The sequence below is a fragment of the Sceloporus occidentalis genome, unplaced genomic scaffold, assembly GCF_023333645.1.
Source record: "Sceloporus occidentalis isolate IW3139 unplaced genomic scaffold, rSceOcc1.0.p SCAF_96, whole genome shotgun sequence".
NCBI lineage: Eukaryota > Metazoa > Chordata > Lepidosauria > Squamata > Phrynosomatidae > Sceloporus > Sceloporus occidentalis.
Window position 1 is genome coordinate 3,656,686 of NW_028317076.1, and position 13,593 is coordinate 3,670,278.

At 45.1% G+C, this 13,593-nt stretch overlaps 1 protein-coding gene across 1 annotated transcript in view; it reads left to right on the plus strand.

Moving 5' to 3' along the window:
* The window catches only part of LOC149284280 (centlein-like), a 162,626-nt gene that overhangs the window by 62,704 nt on the left and 86,329 nt on the right, over positions 1 to 13,593 (plus strand). The window contains exons 14-15 of the mRNA XM_089496969.1: positions 1,727 to 1,829; positions 2,721 to 2,844. Coding sequence (XP_089353095.1) covers positions 1,727 to 1,829; positions 2,721 to 2,844 — 227 coding nt within the window. The remainder of the gene's footprint in view (positions 1 to 1,726; positions 1,830 to 2,720; positions 2,845 to 13,593) is intronic.

The window sequence follows — 13,593 nt, forward strand, 5'->3', positions numbered from 1 at the left end:
AATAATAATAATGCACAGCTATGATTTTAGTGATTCTGTTTGTAATGTCTTTATTATGAAGCCATACGAAAGGTTGAAGCTGAGAATTTGGAGAGCAGAAATGGCTGGGGCACGAGATACTCAGAAATTTAGACTGTCTCTAATAAACATGTAACTAAAAACAAAATTATATTTTTGCATCTCTGAGCAGCAAACCTAAATTCAAAATTATTACTAAAAAAAACTAACAAAAAAAAGTTTTTTTTGCTCCTTCTTTTGAAGCCCCAAGGTCAGTGCTTCGCTGTGAAAAAAATAAAAAAATGCTGTAAGGCCTCAGTGGACACCAGGTCCCCTTCTTAATTTTCTTAGGGGGTCACACTCCCGAAGGATATGCGGGCCCTTCCTTCCCTCCCCGGCTGTAAGGCATCCAGGAGGGCCGGATCTTCTTGGTCCCTCCCTGCAAGGGTTGGGACCACTGAAATACTCGTTTAGAGGAGGGGGGGGCTCAGAAGAGCTACCTAACTCCCCTGCTCACCAGAAAAACAATAATTTTTAAGCATGTTCCACATATCTTCAGAGCTGCTTGACCCTGCTTCCTTCCATGATGTGGTAACCTAACCTAGCAGCGCTGAACCCTGCCACTAGAGGAGAATGCACGTCTGGCAGATCCAGCAGGGCTGCAAGCAGGCAGGCAGGCAGCAGAAGCCAGCAAAGTAAATGTGTGCAAACGTAAATTAAGTGATAGTTGAGTTAGCAGAAAGAGCCAAATCACTAAACCACACATACACCACTTCACTGATACATGGTCTACCCATTGGGTATGCGTGCCCATGAAAAAATTATCATATTTGAGTTTCCTTCTTAAATCCTCAATTAAGAAACCATTTAATGTAGGTAAAATATTGACTGTTAACGCCACATAAGGCCAAATAAGAGAATAATATTTTAAATTCCTCATCGGATTAATGAGGTATCATGCTAACACCTATCTACAGTTGTACATTTCACGACCCTTCTGTCACATCTGATATTTAAGATCTGCTAATCCATACATCACACAATGTCTCCACAGACCCCTGGAGTGTTCATCACCTCATGTCCACACGTTTTATATACAGATCCTTCCTTCCTTTTGTCATATGTCAGATGACACACATAAAATGTGCGCGCAATTAATTTCTAATTGCTTTTTAAAGTGTGCCATAAAAATATTGGCTCTACAGGAGAAGATACTTTGTGCGTTGAACGCTTAGATTCTTTTAACAGAACGTAGATACTGTTATCACAACCCACACTAAAATATACTTCATTTTAAGTTGGTATACAATATTAACACATGGATTGTTATGTTTATAGCAGTAGATTAGAACTAGACTTTTCCTCTTCTGTGTGGGCTTCGCTCGCTGCCAAAAAGTTTGATTCATTTCTTCTCTAGTACAATCTAATACACATTTCTTAACTATGCTTGCTTCTATCATTTCTACCCTCATGCTATATCATATTTTAACACTTTAACTTACAGTAACTTGCTTTTTGACTTTTTTAAATTATATTTATATATATATATGTATATATTGAATAAAACATTTCCAGAAAATGATAATCTAGTTTGATATTAATGTTCATTATATCGACTCATCAAAACAATCTGAGTTTGGACTTTACCTTTAACTAGTTCTGCGTAATTGATTTAATTGTAATGTAAAGTTTAATTTAATTAACTGTAAATGATTTCTGACTTGTTTAGGACCAAGAAAATGAAGAGTTACGAAAAGCACACGAGAAGCGCAGGGAGAGGCTACTTGCTTTGCAGTCTAGTTACAGAGCAGCCAAACAGCAAATCGAGCAATGCGACGGGGGATGCGCCAGGTGAGTTGTGTTTTATTTTCACAGTATACTCTGTACGCTATATTTAACGCACATAGCTGCTTATGGCAACAGATGGTATGTAGACAGATTCCATATGTAGCCTTTGTACAACGTACATGTTAATAAAGTAATGTTATTTCACATTTAACTCACTGGTTGTCTGGAGAAAATGGTCACAAGGCACAATAACAATAAACCCTTTAGTGAGACATTCTCTATATGGAAGACTTCGTCTACATTCGAGTAACTATCCAATTCCTAAATTAAAGGGATTTTTAACCCTGTCTCTTAGGTCTTTGATGTGTTTTACGATTTCTTTTACATTGAGCAGTGAAATCATTATTGTTGTTAGTATTATGGTTTTATATAGCACTGTCAGGTTCCACAGCGCTGTATAGTGGGTAAGCAGGACATAACAAGTTATGGATAACATAACAATTTGACTTCCAGAAACAAGAGGCAAGTTGGACAATACATCCAACAAGCTTACAATCTTATGTTTGTAGGCCTCAGGGACTGGAGTTACACGCAATGCATCTATAGAGATACCAATACATTCCTTTAGTCAGCGGCATGCCCCACTAGAATCTATTTATTGAATGAGATGGTCGCTTGTTGAGAACGGAACGCTGTGTAAAACCTAGTTTATAAAGCAAGTTGTATAAGAACTATTTCCCATAACTATGGTGCAGTGGCTCCACATTGCACGAGGTTTCAGTCTTTAGATCAGGAAAAACAGGCAGACTAGATGGTCTGAATGGCTCTTACGTGCCGTCCAATTCTGTTTCTATGAAATTGTTAATGAGATATGGAATATGCATGTTGAATTCTGAAGGTATTTTTGCTTATGACGTTAAGTTTATGTCACAGAGACAAAGATCGCTATAGGAAGGCACAGCGTGCAGATCCTTCACAACTTCGCCACGAAGACTCCGACGCTGTTTGGAATGAACTTGCTTACTATAGAAGAGAACATAAGAAGTTACAGGTTGAAATGTACGTTTTCTTTCTTATTTGTGTTTTGCGTTTTGGTTAACTTTGATGTTGTGGTATCACGTAACTTTTCAAAGAAACAACTTTGTACCTGGATAAGTAGGTTCTGGATTAAACATTTTGGTTCCTTGTCTAGGTTTCTAAAAACACACTTGGCTTGTCCTCAAATGTTGAAGTTTGCATTATTATCTTAAGTAGATGAGAAGCACACTTTTTAGTGATCTATCGAAAGAGGTGTTTACTTTTCTGGGGGAGCAGGAAGAACCATTTTTGGAAAATTCTTCTTCCTGCTCCCCCCAAAAAATAAAATCAAGAAGTATGTTGCAGTTTGACATAAGCGGAGAAGCCATACAAAACCACAACACAAAGCTGTCCTATAAAAAAAAGAATAAAAAAAAACTTTGGAGCAAATGTCAACTCTAGACCTTTACATATTGACCCGTCAATAAACAATATTGGTTGTAATACCCCTTAAGCACCAGGTTTTGTTTTTTTTACAGTATAGGACCAGAGTAATTTTTGTGCTTTTGCTACGTCTTTCTTCAACTGTTTTATCCCTCTTTCTTATTTAATGTAAATGTAGGTAATGGGAGTTAAAAAGCACATGCAGTTTTACAGGTATATAAATTATCCACAGCTGGTATAAATGTGAAAAAATACCAAAAATATATTTCACTTGCCTTAATTTGAAATCCTTCCTATATTCCTGCATAATTTGATTTGTTTTATCTTTTACTAGGTTTTTATTTTTTTAACCCCTACCTAAACCTAACCCTATCCAAATAAACCCAACCTCCCCCCACCTCACCTTATCAATATACATTCAAAATTACATAGAAAATATTAACGTACGGTCAGGTAGAAATGTAATGTGTTTTTTTTGTAATTTTTAAACCTGGGTCTTGGGACCCAGAAAACACAGTTTCTTTGTCTTTTTCTATCTCACAATCACAGTGAGAAGGAGAGAGAAACAGAGACAAGCACTGCCTTTGTCATTTAACGGTATCCTTGCATGTGATTGACTGTAGCAGTGATCATATGCACGGAAGTTCAGGGGATCGGCTGTAGACTGACCACTCCAGTCATGGCGCGGTCAGTGACAGTGGTGACCCCACTATCACAGTATCGTGGGAACAGTTTGAAAAAATTCCTGAGAATTTTTGGGAATAATCACATCTGTGTTATGATATGTGGTAATTGTTCTACCAGACAATGTCACATATATGCTTCTCCTATTTCTCATTTTGTGTTAGTTGTGTTAGACAGACACACACGTACATACAATTTCATGCATCAGAAAAGAGCACAGTCGTCAAAAGATGTAAGATATCTGAAGAAAATTGGAACTGCCATTCACTGGTCATAATTAATATCCATATCACTTATGCAATATCGCCATAGTGATATAATATGGCTTTCTTGAATAGTGTATGGATGAAGTTTTTCTTTCAGCGCTCAAGTTATGGTATATGGTAGATAATATATAATACAGATAAGGAAGTTGGAAGAAAATGCCTAGTATATGTGCTATATTTTCTGACAATGTCTTGCTTAACAGAATTCAAGGAGATCAAAATACAACCACTTGGTATTCACTAAAAGTGAGGAATCTTGATGATGAGAAATAAATGAAGGAATAGGTATGGGGCTTGGCCGGCCGATCATTTTCGCTATTCTTGGGATGTTTTGGTTTGAAAAGACTGTTTGTGCAGTGTAGTTCAAACATTATCTGTTGAGTCACAATGTTCCACAAGAGAGATCAGGATGATCAACAGATTGCCCCAGTCTTCTGCGATGGTTGGAAAATGTAATGTAAAAGCGGTACATGGACACATCACATATTCACCTTGTGATAAAGATTTTAAAAGGGTTTCCGAATTTTTAAAAACCTTCATAAAAAAATAAAATAAAAAGACACTCAGTGACATCTAAAAGGTTGCCGCTTGTAGCTGAAACCATACAGCACAATTCAAGGATTGCGTTAATTAATGTGGCTCTCATCTGTTGGAGATGTCGCTCTTCATTAGCCTGTATTTTACACACTGCCTCGCTTCATTTCGGGAACGAGGTGGTAAGGGGATAACCCAGGCAGCCATGCTCGTTTGATCTCCCTGTTACATACGCAATGCAGAATGCCTCCGCTCTCCCGGTTCCCTGCCCTGTCCTGCTAATCCCAACTGAGCTCATTATGATGTTGCCTCGCTGCTACTTTCGGAGCCAGATCTGTCCAAGCTAATTACTGCTACCAGCAGAGCTGCCTGTTAAGGGTCTGGAGTGGATCTGCTAACATGGTCCTTGGTAGTGACCTGCAGAAAGCACGAGGGAGTTTGCTTTGTTTCTTGCTGAGCACCGCCTGTCCGTTGGGCTTAATGCTTATCTACTTAACACTGCTCTGGATTCTCCCGTTGATGTAGATGAGCATTAAATACTGCCTCTGCTCTTTTTAATATATATAAATATATATGGTGGTAGAAGCATTATTAACCCCTTCAGGACCGGCTTTGGCGTACTGCGTCTTCCCTTGAAGACTGCAGTTGTTTTTTTTTTAAATATTTTAATTCTGTGCTTGTGATTCCCTTCAAAGCGATCACGTGCACGGAATTGAGGGGGAGTGGCTGCTACGGATCGCTGGGGATACCCAGCGGTCAGTAGCAGCCGCCCCTCGCGATCCCAGCGTTCATAGCGACGCTGGATTGCGCATCATCGATGACGTACCTGCCACTAAATTAACCCTAAATACCCCATCAACCATAACTGCCCCTAAATTAACCCTAAACACCCCATTAACCATAACTGCCCCTAAATTAAGCGCAAAAGGTAAAAAAATTGCAAAATTCATCAAAAATCCATTTTAATCTAATATAGATTAACCCCTTCGCGACCTTTGCCGGTTCAGGACCGTCATGACATGAAGGTCACTAAATGACCTTTGACGGTCCTGAACCGTCAAAAAGTAAAATAAGCTTAGAAAGTGATCAACGATCACTTTCTTCGCTTAAACGGCGTTACTGTAATGCCTCGATGTCGAGGCATTCAGCAAGGCCGAGATCGGCATTGGGGGCCATGTCTGGCCCCTCCCCGAGGCGTCAACAGCCGCCATACATTGTATGGCGGCGGACGCCCATTTTAAAAGCGTTTAGGAGGCGATCAACCATCGCCTCCTAAACTTAAATGGTGTCGCTGGAATGCCTCGATCAGGAGGCATCCAGCGACACCAAACACTTACCTCTGGGTGGGCTGTGACCGCTCCGGAGAGCGGTCACAGCCGCAGCTGCCGGTGTTCTTCGCCATCAGCAAGATGGCGGCCGTCCTGTAAAAGAAACAAACAAGTTTTTAAAGTTCGCTAGATGGTCTAGAGAACTCTGGCTCCACTTGCAGGTTGAATACAGGTACTGCATTCAACCATGCAAGTCAATGGAGCCCAGCTTTCTAATCACAATGTGATTAGTAAAATATTAAAAAGAAAAAAAAATATGGAAAAAATTAAAAGTGCTAACATTTAAAAATAATTATGCAGTGATGTCACTAGATGAAGCATCCAGTACCAGCAAAATGTGTAAAAAAAATATAAAAAAAAAGTATTAAAAAAATAAAATAAAAAAATAAAGTTTATTTATTTTGAGCAAGTGCTAAAAATTCTCAAAAATCTCAACAAAGAGTTAAAATAAAAGCACTTCAAATACCCAAGGGGTGTCTAATATAAAAAAAAAATGGCTGATGGGGTAAATTGGAGTGGCTGAGCTCAAAGATATTGCATAGGTACAAACTTTCCAAAATGGACAAAAAAAGCGCACTTCCCAAATGTGGCATTTTAAATCTCAAACAACACGACAAATCCATGCATGTCGGGTATCACTGTACTCAGAAGATGTTCCTGAACACACATTGGGGTGTTGTTTGACAGTGGCATATACCAGGACCTGTATATCTATAACTAAAGTACAATTTGTGTGAAAAAAAAATACTGTTACAAAGTTTGACAAAGTGTAGTTGTATAATTGGAAATTATTCTAGCCTAGGTGCCCGAATAATTATAATTTTAATAAAGACAGGAGGCGAGTATTTTGCATATCTTCCTTTACTTCTCACCAATAGCAGCAAAGAAAGAAACATTGATAAAGAAAAAACAACCAATAGGCATACACCACAAGGTATATAAACCCTAGCCAGTCCTTCCACTTCCTCTTGCGACCGCTGCGAACCGGAACCTACGAAGAACATCCAAACACCGGCGACGAACACCGAACACGAACTGGAACTCCAACCAGAAGCGAAGAACAGCCGACGACCTCCGACAACAAGAAGACCGGATCCATGGCAGGCTCCAAACGGGAACAGGGGAATCCGCATGAGAAAGAAACCTCAACAGCAGGTAACGAAGAATCTCAACCCGGAGGGGTTCAAGCTGAAAAGCAAACAGAATACGTAACAGTACCAGATACCAATGATACGGAAAAGGAGAGCACAGGTACACAGAAGCCGAAATATCAGAGGCAACAACCACCACAAAAAACGCCGAAAGGCACTAATGACAATAACAGGAGTAAAAGACCCCACAAACGAAAATTACCTCACCATGGATCCCGAAGCTAAACGGGAGGGAAGGGAGGGAAAATACTCGCCTCCTGTCTTTATTAAAATTATAATTATTCGGGCACCTAGGCTAGAATAATTTCCAATTTTAAGGCAAGACAGGAGGCTTCCTATTTTGCAGTTTTAACGCCCGACACCAACGCGGGACGAAAGTAAAAGGTGCGAAAGGTAGCAGCACGAGACCAGTCCGCTGCCGACAAAATATCGCTCAAGGCCCCCCCAGCCCGAAAGGCGCCCGATGCCGCCGCACCCCTGACCGAGTGGGCTCCAAAAGAGGTCGCTACCCCTGCCAGGGAGAGCAACCAACGAACCAACCTGGCCAAGGTAGGGCTCGAGACCGGCTGAAAAGGCCGAACATACGAGATGAGCAACTGAGAAGAAGCGGGAGACAGAAAGGCCGACGTACGTGCCAGGTAAGCCTGAACACATCTGGCAACGCAAAGTTTAGGATCGTCGGTCAGGTAAGGGTAGGCTACCGAAGAGGACAGAGACTTAGTCCTTCTGTGAATGGAGAAGCGAATACCTTCAGGCGAAAAAGAGATAGCCGAGGCATCGAAAGCCCGAACGTCAGAGACCCTGCGAAAAGACAAAAGACATAAGAGCAAGGTAAGTTTAGCTGACAACTGACGTAAAGACAGGGAATCGTTATCGGGCCAGGCCCGAAGGAAATCCAGGACCAGGGCCACATCCCACAGGGAGTCATACCGAGGGGCCGGAGGCCTGGACAGTCGAATGCCCCGAAGCAAACGGCACACCAAAGGAGCCTTACCCACAGGCTCCCCCGAAAACCCCACATGGCCAACGGAAACGGCTGACCGAAAAAGGTTAATAGTCCTATAAGACTTACCTTCCTGAAACAAGCCGGCCAGGAAATTAAGAACACCCTCTAAAGGGGCCGAATAGGGATCCATGTGTTGTCCCAAACACCAAGAAGCCCATCGTCCCCAAGCCGCCCGGTAAGACTTCCGGGTGCCTGGAGCCCAAGACTCTCGGAGCAGGGACTGAGTGACCTCCGATAGGCCCTGGACAAGCTGGGGTCCCCCGAGATCGTCCACAGGACCAGAGATAGGCGTCCCTCTAGGAGGAGGGGGTGAAACCGCCCCTCCGGGTCCGTCAGAAGAGACGGAAACACCGGAATGGCCAACGGATCCTGAACCGACAGCTCCAGCAGAGCCGGGAACCAGGGCTGTGCATGCCAAAGCGGAGTCACCAGAACCAAGGAGCCTCCTGCACGCCGAAGAAAGTGGACGACCCGAGGAATCAGGGCGAAGGGGGGAAAGGCATAAGCGCCGGACACCGGCCAAACCTGAGTGAAGGCGTCCGTCGCCAGGGCCTCCGGATCTGGAAGCCAGCTGAAGAACTCCCGGAGCTGGCGGTTCGTCCTCGACGCGAAGAGGTCGAGGTGTAGAGGCCCTCGGAGACGCAGGATGTCCAGGAATACCCTCGGGTGAAGCCTCCAGTCGCTTGCATCTCTCCAATGTCTCGAGAACCAGTCTGCTAACAGGTTCTCCGGACCCGGAAGGTATTCCGCCTGCAAGGTGATGTTGCGAGGGAGACAAAAATCGAAGATGCCTTTTGTCAGTTCTGCGAGAAGCTTGGAGCGCGTACCTCCTAGGCGGTTGATGTACCGCACCGCCGAGATGTTGTCCATACGGAGAAGGAGACAGCAATCGGAACGGTCCCTTGCCAAGCTGCGGATAGCGAACGACCCCGCAATCAGCTCCAGACAGTTGATATGGAGGGATCGCTCCTCCAGCGACCAGGAGCCTCCTGTTGCCTCGGTGAGGGATGCTGCACCCCAGCCTAGGGAACTGGCGTCGGACTCCAGGATGAAATCGGGCTGAGACCCGAATATGGCCCGGCCGTTCCAGGCCTCCATATGACGAAGCCACCAGTTCAACTCCTGACGAGCTTCTTGATCGAGCCGGATCGGCTGATCGTAGGAAGGGAGAGAGCGGAGGTGACGCGCCTTCAAGCGCTGGAGAGCCCGGTAGTGCAAAGGGGCTGGAAAAATGGCCTGGATGGACGCTGACAGCAGACCCACCACTCGAGCTAGCATGCGAAGCGAGCAAACCTCCTTCCGCAAAAGGACGCGGATCTCCTTCCGAATAGTCACCATCTTTGATCTCGGCAGACGCAGCATAGCCGCCTTGGAATCTATGATGAACCCCAGGAACTGAATCCGCTGACGAGGAACCAACTCGGACTTGAGCGTGTTGACGATGAAGCCCAACTGATGTAGCGACCGGACCACAAAATCCGTCTGTCCCTGGAGGAGAGTCCGACACCTGGAGAAAAGAAGAATGTCGTCGAGGTAAACAATACACGTAATCCCCCGAGAGCGGAAGAAAGCCATCACCGGCTTGAAGAGCTTCGTGAAGCACCAGGGGGCCGAACTGAGGCCGAACGGAAGAGAGCGGAATTGCCAAAGTTGATCGCCCCAGAGAAACTGAAGGAACTGCCTGTGATCCGGGTGGATAGGGACCGAAAGATAGGCGTCCTTGAGGTCCAACCTCGTGAACCAATCCCCTTCGGACATAAGGTCCCGTAAAAGGTGAATACCCTCCATTTTGAAGTGACGGTAAGCCACAAATGCGTTGAGGGACCGGAGATTTATCACGGGGCGAAATTCTCCGGAGCGTTTCCGGACTAGGAACACAGAGCTGAGGAAAGAGACGGGACCCCTGGACCGTTCGATAGCCCCCTTGGCCCGCAGGGACCGGAGCTCTGACTCTATGAGATGTTGGTCGGACACGGATCTGACCGCCGGAGGAGGTTTGCTTACCTGGAAGGGGGGAGACACGAAGTCTATCAGATACCCGCGAACCGTTTGGAGGATCCAAGGGTCTGACGTAATCCGCACCCAGTTGCGGAAAAAACGGGAGATCCTGCCAGCGACCTGTGGATGGGAAGAGAGACAAGAAACATCTGTACTCACCGAACCCTGAGCGTCCTCTGGGGAAGCCGGTAGAAGCTCTGCCTCTGCTGCGTCCACGTTGTGGAAAGGGTCGCTGCTGGAAAACCCCACGGTAGGACGGTTGAGGCTGCTGGGGGTATCTGGAGCCTTGGAACGAGTAACGGCTGGCGACCCGGCCCCGCGGTCGTCCAGCCCTGGAGGAAAAACGAGGGGCTGGCTGGAAAACCTTCCTCATGGAGAGCTTCGCTTTATTCCACGAAGACAGGAGGGAAACATGACGATTGAGCTCTTTGACAAAGGCGTCGCCAAAGAGCATTCCGTTGGCGGCTGCCCCCAAATCTTTAGAGCCCAGTTCTGCCAGCCGAGGATCCATGCGGAGCAGGACCGCCTTACGCCGTTCTGTGGCAACGGCGACGTTGGCGTTTCCCAGAAGGCAAACAGTCCGGAGAGCCCATTCCCGGACAAGCTGGGGATCAAGGGGAGAGGCCTGGAGATAAGCCTTGTCCGCTAAAGACAAAATTTGGGTAATGGGGCCAACAAGATCCAGGATCTTATCCTGGGCGGACTTAAGACCCTGTTCCAAGCCCTTTCTAGGGTAGCGCGAAGCGGACAAAAGGGCGACCACATTAGGGTCAAGCTCAGGAGTGAGCGCCACCTTGTCGGGTATGCAGGGACGGGGACATTCAGCCCGTAGTTTATTGCGCACTTCTTTAGATAACGGTTTGCGCAGCCATTTGTGAATATACAAAGCAATGTGCTCAGGAGGGGCCCATTCCGTGGCTCTGGGATGGCGCATTGTGGTGGGGTCAAAAAGGGCAGAACCGGAGGGGTCTACGACCGGTAGGTCCGTAGAAGTAGAGGCAGAATGGGGGGTAACCGAGAGGCCTCCGGAACGATGGGGTTCAGTAAGAAGGGGTTCCTCCACCAAACACTCACGCACGTATCGTGAGTCCAGAGTCCTGGACGAGGCCAGGTTAAGTGAAGCCTCAGAATTATCAGAACCCTCTGCCTGCCATTCATCTAAGATGGAGAGGGGAAGTTGGAGGGAACCCTCATCCCCAGCAGTATGATGCACGGAGAGCAGGGAAGGGGCAGGAATTTTCGGGCGTTTGGCAGGAGCCTTGCCCTTGCCCGCCGAGGCACTGTTGCCCTTCCAGGGGCGTTTAGAAGATCTAGTCTCCTCCTCGGACTTTTCAGACCCAGAATCTGAGATGACATTAGAAGGAGCCACCGGGGCTGGAGGTGGAGGAAGGGCCGACTGGGGCATAGATGCCGACATTTTAGAAATGAATGACTCCACAGAGGAGGAGAATTTGGAATCTAGCCATGCCATGAAGGCGTCTTGGCTCGGGGCATTATCCTGAGACATGATATGATCACAGGGGCTCAGCCTGAAGTATATGGGGATAAGAGACAGGGACTCAGCCTGCCGAAAGCCAATGTGATAATGGCCCTCAATATATATATGCGCACAACAGGGGCTCAGCCTGTATAGTGTGACAGGGGCTCAGCCTGTCTGAAGCCAGAAGCAATAAAGGCTCCAACAATAAACTTTGAGGCACACAGGGAATAGAATAAATTCAGGGCTCTGAAATAGAGGGACCTGCAATAAAAAACAAATAAATTGAAATGAAAACGAGTAGAAAATATAAACAGACTGAAAACAAATCACAGATGGCGACCAAATCACAGAAAAACCCAAGATCCGGATGCCACCAAAAACATGGCCGCCGAAAACGGCAGCAAGGGGACAAAAAAGGAAACCAAGATGGCCGCCGCCATAGAAAATCGCAAAATAGCAAAGATGGCGGCGAGATCTCGCGAGGCGAGATCTCCCCGTCAAACCAACATGGCCGCCGAGCGGCAATGAGGGACGAGAAGACCAGAAAAGCCCGCGAAACTCGCGTAAACCGCCGGCAACGGCTCCACTAGCACAACAAAAACGCCGGCAGACAGAAAAGCCGACAGAAAAGAGAGATACCAGGTACAAAAAATGCGGAACAGACCGGGGGGGGGGGGGTGCTAGTGGAGAAGCTGAAAAAGCCCTCAGGAGAGGGCTAAAGTAGGAAATAGAAAACCTAGGGAAGCATTCCCTAAAGGGTAAGAAACATACAAAAAACACTGCAAATTGATATTAGACCAAATATAGTAATGTAATAATCTGTAATAAACGAATCTGACCTGTCACTATCGGTGAGCAGCAAAGAAAGAGGAAGTGGAAGGACTGGCTAGGGTTTATATACCTTGTGGTGTATGCCTATTGGTTGTTTTTTCTTTATCAATGTTTCTTTCTTTGCTGCTATTGGTGAGAAGTAAAGGAAGATATGCAAAATAGGAAGCCTCCTGTCTTGCCTTAAAATTGGTGCATGGAAAGGGTTAAAATAACAGCATTTGGAATACCCTGGGGTGTCTAGTTTTCAAAAATATATGGTTTGAATGGGTTAAATTGAGTTAACCGGCTTCAAAGATGTTCCAAAGAGGAGATGGAGGCAGACTGACCAGTACTTATTGCCCTATAACTTACAAAAAACAGCAAAAAAACATAAAAACATTGGGTATTTCTAAACTCAGGACAAGTAGTAGAATCTATTTAGCTAGTTTTTTTACTTGCTTTTTTAGGTGAGTAAAAGATTTTTCAAATAAAAGTCATAAAATGTGGTTTTTTTTTTCAATTTTTCACCATGTTTTATTTATTTTTTTTATAGTAAATAAGATGATATGATCAAAATAATGGTATCCGAAGAAAGCCCATCTTGTCCTGAAAAAAACAATATATAACTTATGTGGGTACACTAAATGGGTGAGGAGAAAATTACAGCTGAACACAAGCACCACAAAAGTGTCAAAACAGCCTCGGTCCCACGGGGTACAAAACGAAAAATGAGCCTGGTCCTTAAGGGGTTAAAATGCGAATGTGCTCCTATGGAGGAGCCTCCACTGTACAGAGGTATACCTAGGGCTTTAATGTACAAGACTATACTCTGCAGTTGTCCTGCACATTACATCTGTGGATTCTGACGTGCTCAAGGCAAAAATACATTAGCTGGTTTGGCTTGAACTGGTATATTGTAGAATAAACACTAAATTGTCCTCCAGAATTACACGGGCAAGATGGAATGCTCTGTAAAAGGTAGTCACAGAATAATCTTTTATGCTATTTAATCTCAACATAATTTTTCCAACAACGTATTATTCAGCAAGGGTCAACCTTTGCATACCTATTGGTGCTGTCTCAGAGGTAT